At 44.9% G+C, this 10044-nt stretch overlaps 1 protein-coding gene across 1 annotated transcript; it reads left to right on the top strand.

Moving 5' to 3' along the window:
* The first annotated feature begins 331 nt into the window (after window positions 1–331).
* Window positions 332–9400, top strand: LOC139295636 (HMG box transcription factor BBX). The gene is made up of 14 exons (XM_070917855.1): window positions 332–493; window positions 621–878; window positions 1709–1913; window positions 1994–2061; window positions 2226–2300; window positions 2934–3014; window positions 4389–4454; window positions 5499–6357; window positions 6444–6576; window positions 7207–7358; window positions 7584–7673; window positions 8016–8210; window positions 8407–8599; window positions 9322–9400. The coding sequence occupies exons 1-14, from the start codon at window positions 335–337 to the stop codon at window positions 9398–9400; spliced, it is 2613 nt and encodes an 870-aa protein (XP_070773956.1). The 5' UTR covers window positions 332–334.
* The last annotated feature ends 644 nt before the right edge of the window (window positions 9401–10044 follow it).

The raw sequence follows: 10044 nt of genomic DNA, 5'->3' as shown, positions 1-10044 counted from the left end.
GGCTTCTTCACTTGCTCATGTTACATTAACACCAAATATAGACTGAAGCTTTGCAATTCAGAGGTTTAAAGAGAGTCAGAGATCAGCCCCCATTTTCTTTTACTACAGCTGGAAACCAGTTCAGCTCGTTTCGCATTCATATTTTTGATGATGTTATGAGACTGGGTGCTTGTATTTCCTGTTTTTTTTTTGTTTCAGTGGTTAATATTTGTGTTTTATATTAGAGGGTTCCCACAGTAAAGAATTGGTCTCTCATTTTAAGATGATGTAGAATGAAATTTCGTTAATTAAACATGAATCTGTTGGGGGGGGTTGTTTTAGGTGCGGTAGTACCATGAAGGGCGGAGGAAGGGGTAAGGAGCCACCTGTTGCAGGGGAGGTCACTGGCAAGCGCCCCAAACGCAAATGCCTGCAGTGGCACCCGCTTCTCTCCAAAAAGGCTCTGGATTTCTCTGAGGAGGAGGAGGAGGAGGATGAAGAGGAGCTGGAGAAGGTGAGTGCGTTTGACGCCTTCACGGGTCGTCTCATCAGCGTCAACAGATCTCTTAGGTTATCACATAAAGGGGGAGACAAAACCGGGTACAACATTGCATCTGACGGTTCATGAATTTTGTCACCAGCAGCCGGTGCTGTGTGGCCAGGACCAGGGGTCGCAGGTGCAGTGCGGGAGCACCACGGAGGAAGCGGAGGAGGACCCGAGCGAACAGCGGGCGCGGCGGCCGATGAACGCCTTCCTCCTCTTCTGCAAGCGCCACCGCTCCCTGGTGCGGCAGGAGCACCCCCGCCTGGACAACCGCGGGGCGACGAAGATCCTGGCTGACTGGTGGGCCGTGCTGGAGCCCAAAGAGAAGCAGAAATACACTGACATGGCCAAGGAGGTGAGACTCCACTCTTCCACTCTCGCAACATTATTTCTCTCTTACAGTAGGAACATGTCAATTTTGGTAGCCTACATTATTTTCGATCCTTTAAAGAGCTGGTGCAACTTCCTGGAGTAATGACACGATTAATCGATGATCTTTTAGTCAGCTTCTTAGTTTTAAGAAGCTGGAACCAGCAAACGTTTGACATTTTTTGCTTGAAAAACGACAAAATAGCGGGCCACTAATTTTCTTTCATTCAAATAATCGATTCATCGTTGCAGCTCGAGTGTAGAGCTTTACTCGTGTGGTGTTATTTAATTATGATGAAAAAGATTTTATAAGAAAAAGATTTGATTGGTACAGGTTGGCATATACGTTCGAAGGTGGCAATATTGCATCAAAGAGAAGAATCCCCTTAAACCGCTGATTTTGTGAATCAGCTTCTTACTGTGAGTGACGAACATGCCAAATTTGGGCACAGGAGCAATTTATGGAATTGTAGGTTTTTTTTTTCCTGTCCTTTTCTCAGTTGGGGGGAAAAAGGTGATGTGACGAACTCCCATGCACAATTCGGCAACCTTTTGAATCGAGGGCTGTTGTCAGAAATCACTGTCTATTTATCATACAGTGCATTGTATTCACTGTCCGCCACTTTAATGGACTGAATACTGATGTTCTCATTCAGTAAGTCTCTAGATTTTTTTGTCATGAACTTTTAACTTTGATTGTTGCTGATTTGGCACCAGTATTTAATGTCACAATGAAACACTTAAGATGTGATGATTTTGAAACCAGGGGCTTTAAGGTTTTGCTTGTGATCAAATCAATTGCGGATCTTCTTTCAGTACAAGGACGCCTTCATGAAGGCCAACCCGGGCTACAAGTGGTGTCCCACCACCAGCAAACCAGTGAAGAGCGCTGCCTGTCAGCCAGTCAGCAACCCCCGCAAAAAAGTTTGGTCCTTCTCTTCCAACTCGTCCAAGGACTCCACCACTGCCAAAAAAGTGCCCAAAACTGACAGCATGCCACAGTTAAACTTTGCCATGGCAGGTGCGTATGATAAAAGATTGTGCATCAACGACGTGTAGTTTGACAGATTTGTTTCTGTAACCACTGTCGTCTTTTGCCAGACCCGACAAAGATGGGAGGCCTTAGCATGCTGCTGCTAGCTGGGGAACATGCCCTCACAAACAGAGAGGTAGGTCACTGTTGGACGCCACCAATGGGTGCACCCGTGTAATGCACCAGCTCTCCAAAAGGTGGCCTCAAAGGCCAATCACTGATGTTAGTTTTATCTGTAGCCCGTCATGCTTTTGAATTTCTTTTTTTTCAATCTAACAGACTAACTTTTTACCTCTGTAGATCCCTTCCAGCACTAAACCTAGTTTACCGGACACAGCCAGCGAAGGGAACTCCTTTCCAGGGGATGAAGAAGAGGTGCGTTCTGAGACTGTATTTCTCCCCCTCCCCCCTAATATTTTTTGACCAGATACTTGAGGTTGTGTTATCCCTCCAAAGCGGGTCACTGATGCGGTCTGACTAGACGGAGGATATGTGCAAAGTCAAAAATGACTTTGTGCTGCACATGCTGCGTTGCAGTAGATAGCCGTGGAAAGTAACCAAAGTACATTTACTCAGGCACTATACTTAAGTACAATTTTGAGATACTTTACTTGAGTATTTCCATTTTATGCTAAGTTATACTTAAACGTTATACTAGCGTTTATCTGACGGCTATTTACTAGTTATTTTGCAGATTATTAAGATATAATCAACACATAAATGATGATGCATTACTATAGATTAAGCAGTGTATATAGAGTAGTTAGGGGTAGTCCAGCTGCATCCTTAAAGTGATGCTTACACGTCAGCACATCAATAATTAGAATAATATCATATGTTTTTCTGAAATTGGCCAATGTGCAGGATTGTGACAACAAGATGTGTCTTTTAAAAAGTGTGCACTTTCACTCTTTTGTGCTTTCCTCAATGATGATTTGCTGAATCCACTTAATAACTTTGAACCGATTTGTGTTTTTTTTTTTTTTCCCTCACTCTTTCAATCTACAGATGTTGTCCGGGACAATACCGAACAGAGTGCCTGACATTATTGAAAGCAGGGTCAAGTCTGCCCTTTCCCCACAAGCAGAGGTACGACTGATACATATTATTATATTCCAACACGAAATCTACAACGTTTCTTGTCACTTATGTTCATAACAGTGCTTTTTAAACAGCCGCTGACATGTAAACAAACATTTCGGCACGTCACAGCAGGAAAAGCGCGGGTTTAATTAAAGCGACCGCATTACATTTAGGTGAGCTAGGTGTCCAGTGTGAGTCCCTCCGGTGACTGCAACCACAAGATTGACTTTATTCAGTCATATCCCTCCTTGGTATAACCCAAATCATCGCCGTCTATGCAACCGATGGCAAGGAAATGATCTGCGCAGCCGCATTAGCAGGCCACAGATGATGAGAAAAGATGAGAAAAGTTCGACTTTCAGGACATCACCGGATGACGTCAACCAGCCAGTTAGTCACAACAAACAAAAACACAAGGGGCCTGTATCACTAAGTGAGATTAGTGGGTTATTCAGTCTTTGGGCTTAATGCTGCATCCACATGGATTCCGGCAGACGGCAAACCGGATATCATTTTCGTGGATGAGAGTTGGACGGTAAAATTAGGCGAGGCCGGCAGAGAATGCCGGCGACGGTAACGGTGGACGGCATTGCCGCCCAAAGTTAAAGTATTTTCACTTTGGAATTTTACGGAATGTTACGTAGCTCCCTCGTGCAAGGAGAAAACGCGGGCGATCTGGACAACGAGAAGCTAAAAACGTCTCTTTTTCATTCATAAACAAGTCATACACCAAGTTCATTTCTCCTTTCACTGTACATGTTGGAAATGAATGAATGACTTGGAGGGACTTTACATTTCAGAGGGAATTTAACATAAATTTTAAGTCTGCGATAGAATATTAAGAGAAAGCTGCATTTTATAGCTAACATTATGCATTACTAGAATAATTACATAAGATAATAGACTCGAAATAATTTTATTTAATCTATTTTATTTACCAAAATCACCATAGCAACATATCGTCATGTGTTTCGTTTTGCTGTCCTGCCATTCCGTCGGCCTGTTTGTTTGTTTCTTCCCGCGCCGTCCAGAAGGTGTTATCTCTCTGCCGTATACCGTCTGCCTGAATCCGTGTGAATGCAGCATAACTCCACGGTAACCTTTGCCGCATGGCTATCCTGCTCTCGAGCAGATTGATCGTCTCGCTCATAGCCTGACTGGAAAACTCCGAGTTAACAAAGCCAGTTGATCACCAGCTTCACGACGCCGGCTTATCCGGGATCGCCAGTGTCGCTTCAGAGCCAGACTTTAGTCGAACTAGCTTCGGAACGTAAACATGGTGAAATGTGTTGTGGAAAGTAAATATTGCTGAATAATAGAATCTGCGGAAAGCCAAGCAGAGACAAACATGTGACAAAGCGTGTTTCTGTATGTCCACAGGCATCTCTCTCTGCGGCACCTGAAGGAAAACCATGCAGACAGTCCACCCTCTTCCAGCTTGCTGAGGTAAGGCGTTTGGCGCTTTGCACGCAGTTCATCTTAGGTAACGCATTGCAAATTGAGAATGTTTAAACCGTGAAAACGTCTGATTTACCTGATTGGAACATAACTGTCAGTTATCTGTCACGTTGGAGATTGAAAGATAGTGAAAATGTGACAGCTCAATGCAAGAAAGAGCTAAAACTGGAAAGCTATGTTATTTTTCGCGATGGGGAAGTCGTAACTATGACATTTGCTCCCTTTTACTTCATACACATTTTTTTCAAAGCGACGGCCAGCCCTATAAATGGGAAAGTCTGTCCGTGACTTACTGAGTGAGTGAGTGAGTGAGTGAGTGAGTGAGTGAGTGAGTTACACCACTGGTCGGTTGAGTGTTGGGGCACTTGAAACTGCATTTATAACATTTTTGGACTCAAACGTAGCTTTACCATGTCATGTGATATTCTACTTCAGTACACTTTAAAGGTCCCATAGATTTTTATTCTGGGACTCCAGCAGAGTAGCTTTGCGGCTGTAGTTGTGACATCACAACCTGACTGAAGTCCCGACAGCTCGTTTAAAGGCACAGTTTCTGAATACGGGCTGTGTTTCATTTCTCTGTGGACTGAGCGTTTTGATACTTTCACAGTATTTATACGGCACCTAGACCTGCTTTATCATCAGACAAGACTTTCTACAATACGGGACCTTTAAAGAACAAATATTACTGGAACCACTACAGAAAACTGCAGAGGAACATTTAATATCCAGGAAATCACATTATAGACACCACCACCGACTACCACTGTAACAATTTGGCCACAATAAAGCACATTGACATCCTAGCGCAGTCATATAGCAGGCTTGTTGGCCTTTTTATCCGTATACTCAATAGTAAATGGTACAGTTCAAAAAGTAACACTGTAATGAGCGGCAAAATTAAGTGTTGGAAAGGAAAAGGCAGTCAAAGCAAGATTCTTGAAATTCAATGAAGAGATGTACTATTAGGAGCATCGATGGTTGTCATTGTATATTCATTTAACATTGCGTTATCTTGTTGTTTTTGATAAGATGTGCTTAGCATCTGAAGCCGGAAAGATGGACACGGTGGTATCGCAGCCCGAGGACAGCTCCTCTACCGCCTCTCTCCAGCAAACTGCAGTCAAGGCCGAGATCAAGGACGAGACAGCAGCCACATTTGACGCTGACGACTGTCCTCCCTCCTCTCGCACACCTGCCCTCTTACCTTTGCTCTCCTCTGTCACTTCTACCTCCGCTGATGCCATTCCCCCACAACTCAGCAGCCAAAATGTACGTGTCAAAAACAAGGGCAAGAAGAAGGAGGCGGCCAAGTCAAATGACAGCGACGAGATCCTTTGCTCAGCAAAGAAGATCGTCAAGAAGTGTGACCACGCAGAATCAAGCGTGGACAGTGTCTTCAGTACGATTGAGGCAGTGGCCAAAGGGGCCTGGAAGGACGCAGAGGAGAAGCCCAAGAAGAAGATCCAGAGCAGTCCGAGTGGTGTGCCCAAAAAGAGGAGCAAGCCCAAAGTCAAGACCTTTGTCAAAGACAAAGAGGAGGAGACGGAGGACGACGGCGGGCAGTGCGGGCAGTGCACTTCCTCCGAGGTGGAGATGAAGGAAGAGATGGCCGACGTTAGCCCCAAGACAGAATCGGAAGAAGCAAGCGCAGGGAGCGCGGACCATCTTCAGGGCGACACGGCACAGGCCCATCACTCCCCCGGCCGCCACTCGCCCGCTAAACTCCGAGAGGAGGACAAGGGGAAAGAGAGGTCGAGCGAAGGGACCTGCGAGTCCGGCGCAGAGAACCGCGGATACAGGAAGTCAGAGCGGAGCTGCAAAGGCGCTTTGTACAAAACCCTCGTTTCTGAGGGAATGCTGACTTCACTGAGAGCCAATATTGACAGAGGTACCCGTTTTGATTCGAAGGCAAACTGATTGTTAACTATAGCGGGCTGTGTGTGTCACATACTTAATTCATCTTACTGAATGCAGGTAAAAGAGGTGCTTTCCGCGCTTCTGATCACGATGCAAACTGGAGTGACGACAGCTGGACCATTTCGCAGATGGGACCTAATAACCCCAAGAAGCTGAAAAAGTCCAAGTCCAAAGATGAGTCCTCACAGGGGTGAGTCACGTCTCCTCTTGTTACCATGTCGTGGCTTTCTGTGTCGCCAATAGCGCAATCCAGATTGGTTCTGCGTTACATGTTTTTCTGTATAGCTTGTCATGTGACAGGTGATTTTGTGCAGTGAACATGTGTTTATCAGTGTTACCTTGCCGAAACCAGTCCCATTTCATTTCAGGCATTCAGAAAGGATCATTTGAGTAGTTTGCAGCTGTCTGTGTAAATAACTTAATTATTTTATTTATTTATATATATATATATATATATATGTGTGTGTATATATATATATATGTACATATATATGTATGTATGTGTATATATATACACATATATGTATATATACATAATATATATATATGTGTGTATATACATAAATACACATATATGTATATATACATAATATATATGTATATATATGCCTGAAGCATCAGGCCTGTCTGAATGGGGCTTTAGATCATTTTGGAAAACGATTTTGCAACGTTTTAATCATTTTTCCGTTTGCGTCTCACTTCAGTTTGCATTTAGTGAATTTTACCGACCTCTGAAGGGAAACGCAGAACTTGTTTTTGAGGTTAGGTGAGGCTGTTGGCCACATGCTCACCTGTGTAAACTCTGAACTTCGCTCGCCAGCCTAGGGAAACTGGAGGAGGAGTTTGAAAGGAAGTTTAACAGCCTGCCACAGTATAGCCCCATGACATTTGATAAGAAGGGGACTGCTGTCGCAAAGAAGAAGAAGGCTGACACCTCCGCTGTCCAAGAGGCAGCCTCGAAAGGCGGAAAAGGTAAGAGCAAAATCAAAGATACTTAAGATCCCCTCATCTCATCCATGGCCCTGCTCTGCGCCTGTTTGTAGAGTCATGTTTTCCCACACTTGCGTGTGTCCAGGACCAGTTCTTTCTCTCTTTGTTAAAAAAACCAAACCATTTTGGACTCCATAACATAGCATTTCCATGCTCTTTTTTTCTTTGTTTTTTTTTTTTCTTTGTTTTTTGTTTTTGCTATATCAGGGCCATCTCCATCTCAGAAAAAGACTTCATTCCACAAGATTGTTAGGAAGCACAAACACAAAAAGGACAAACCAGGTGCTGTGGACAAAGGTGAACTAGAATGTTGATGTTTGTGCATTATAAAGTAGGGATGGTATTTAACAGATTCCTCTTAAGAGTTGCCCATTATGACATTTCCTATATAAGTTTGAATATCTAGTTTATTGCTTCAGAATCCCCTTTGGTGAAGAAACAACTTGAATTATGTACTGTAATTTATGTACGACACTCCCATGTTATTTATATTATAAATAAGTGGATGTAAATGAATATAATATATCTGAATTGTTGTTGTAACTTACCTCCCTGTTGAAACAAACGTGTGCCACTGATTGTCACTGCTGCCTGTGCGCAAAGGTCAAATCACCAAAATCCGTTCTTCTCTCCCAACAGTGGTACAGAGTGATTCCACCATGCTGGATTCAGCTTCAAAAGCCAAATCATGTGCCCCCGTTGCCATAATGTGCCCCGACCTCCCGGGCGCCGCTAGCATGGAGACGCTAGTCGGTAGCCAGAAGAGGAAGGCCAGGAAGACCAAGATCACGCACTTGGTGCGCACTGCTGATGGCGGCGTGTCTCCAGCCGAGGGTGAGTGATGAGCGATTGATCACATTCTTTCCGTTTGGTTGAAATTACTCTGTAGAATAAGTATTAAAAACTAAAGAGGTACTTTTCCCAGTTTTACAGTGGAAGTTTTAACATTTTAAGTTCCTGTTTCTTTTCTCCGCTAATGTCATTATAATAGTGTTCCTGAGAAGTGTGCATGATTTTATTGTTTTTACAGAGGACAAAACTAGGGACCTGAACCAGGAACAGGATACGAAGCCATTACCCCAACAGAATTTATGCAATGACAAAGGGTGCTACAGTAATCCCAGACAAGAGGAGGCGGAGAGGAGCACCGTGCCGCAAGAGCTACCTGCTTTCTTCAGCTTGGCGGCCCTCGCTGAGGTAGCGGCCATGGAAAACGTCCACAGGTAGGGACGCAGCCGAGCCAGAAACCCATCAGCCTCCCCATGTGACGTCACATCTCAGATCCTTTCCACTGGGCCTCATGCACGAACAGATTTGTCAGCCGTTCGCCACTTTCCTCGTATTCTCTCTTTGGTATAAAAGACAGTGAGGAGTGATTCACGTCTGCTGTACCAGTCATGTGCAGATTGTCTGTTTTCTCTCCACAATGGGGTAAAAAAAAAGACTTATTTGATTTAAAGGTCCCGTATAGCAGAAAGTGAGATCTCCACGTCTTGTTTGATTATAAAGCAGGTCTAGGTGCTGTATAAATACTGTGAAAGGATCAAAACGCTCCACGGAGAAACGCGCAGCCCAAATTCAGGCACTGCGCACCTTTTTTAAACGGCAAACATCTTCAAGTGAAGCTCAGTGGTGGTGACTTTGAAGTAACGCGACCGTGCTGTAGTTCCTTCATAGCCTAACGTTAGCTTTTTACTTCAAGTGATTCCATTTACGCTACAAAACGCCTAAGTATCATAAACGTTTGCTTATTTTCTGCAGTAATCCAAAATCCCATTGGCTTGTTGTCGAGGGGACCAGGGGCGATGCTAACTTCCGTTCGTTTGCCTACAAGAATACGTCACCCCCGCAGCACTCTCGTGTGCAAAGGTTCTTGCATGAGGCCCATTGTGTCAGTTCTGGCCATGTGACACACCCTTAAATCTTCTTTAATGTCCTGTTTCAGGGGCCAGAGAGGCTTGGCTGAGAGTCAGAAGAAGGAGCTCACCCAGACTCCAGTCCTCATCTCCTGCGCCGATCAGTGAGATTCTGCTGCTGTTACGAGAGGCCACAACACGGACACTGGCAGTGGAGCGTTACTTTCCTCAGTGGTCACCCCGCGCTGAAGGGGAGACTTGACTGGGAAGCCTGGATGGACTCCACCTTCCCCCTTGTGGTGAATTTGCTTGAGCTCGGGTTCATGTGGAGGGAGGGGACCCTCTCCTCCTCCCCCTCTTCCTCCTCCTCTTCCTACTCCCCCTGCTATCTCAGTGTTTCCCCCCGAAAGCCTTCCTTTGGTTTGAGGGAGGATGCCTTTCTGAACTCCCCTCACCCCCCCCCCCCCCTCCCTCAGATGCCCTCTTAGGGCCTGTGGAAGAACCAAGCTGTCCCCCAGTGCATGGCTTACCTTATAGAGAGGGTTGTCATGGGTTTATTGTATACCGTTTTGTCAAATAGAGGCCGTTTTTAAAGGTCAAGTCTTGCGATTTCAAAATAGCGTTTTAGGTAGGGAGAAACCCCCCCCCCCCCAACACTGCATTGGTTTTATAGATGAACACAGCTTTCTGTTACCTTTTTACCTCACTGAAGAGTTCCCTCCACCTCTGCTAGAATACCTCTGTATTTGAATAGCTCTTACCCCTTCCATTCCTTCCAGCTTCAACCCAAAACGACTTTAACCAGGGTAAAT

The sequence above is a fragment of the Enoplosus armatus genome, chromosome 13, assembly GCF_043641665.1.
Source record: "Enoplosus armatus isolate fEnoArm2 chromosome 13, fEnoArm2.hap1, whole genome shotgun sequence".
In the NCBI taxonomy this organism is placed as follows: domain Eukaryota; kingdom Metazoa; phylum Chordata; class Actinopteri; order Centrarchiformes; family Enoplosidae; genus Enoplosus; species Enoplosus armatus.
The sequence above is the reverse complement of the archived record's forward strand: the minus strand, read 5'-3'. Positions and strand labels throughout refer to the sequence as shown.

What these genes read in the sequence shown, in the direction of transcription:
- LOC139295636 (XM_070917855.1), top strand. Translation starts at nt 335, where the DNA reads ATGAAGGGCGGAGGAAGGGGTAAGGAGCCACCTGTTGCAGGGGAGGTC. An exon ending in GAGAGCCAATATTGACAGAG is followed by an intron (nt 6,358 to 6,443) that starts GTACCCGTTTTG and finishes TACTGAATGCAG; the next exon opens with GTAAAAGAGGTGCTTTCCGC. An exon ending in AGCCTCGAAAGGCGGAAAAG is followed by an intron (nt 7,359 to 7,583) that starts GTAAGAGCAAAA and finishes TTGCTATATCAG; the next exon opens with GGCCATCTCCATCTCAGAAA.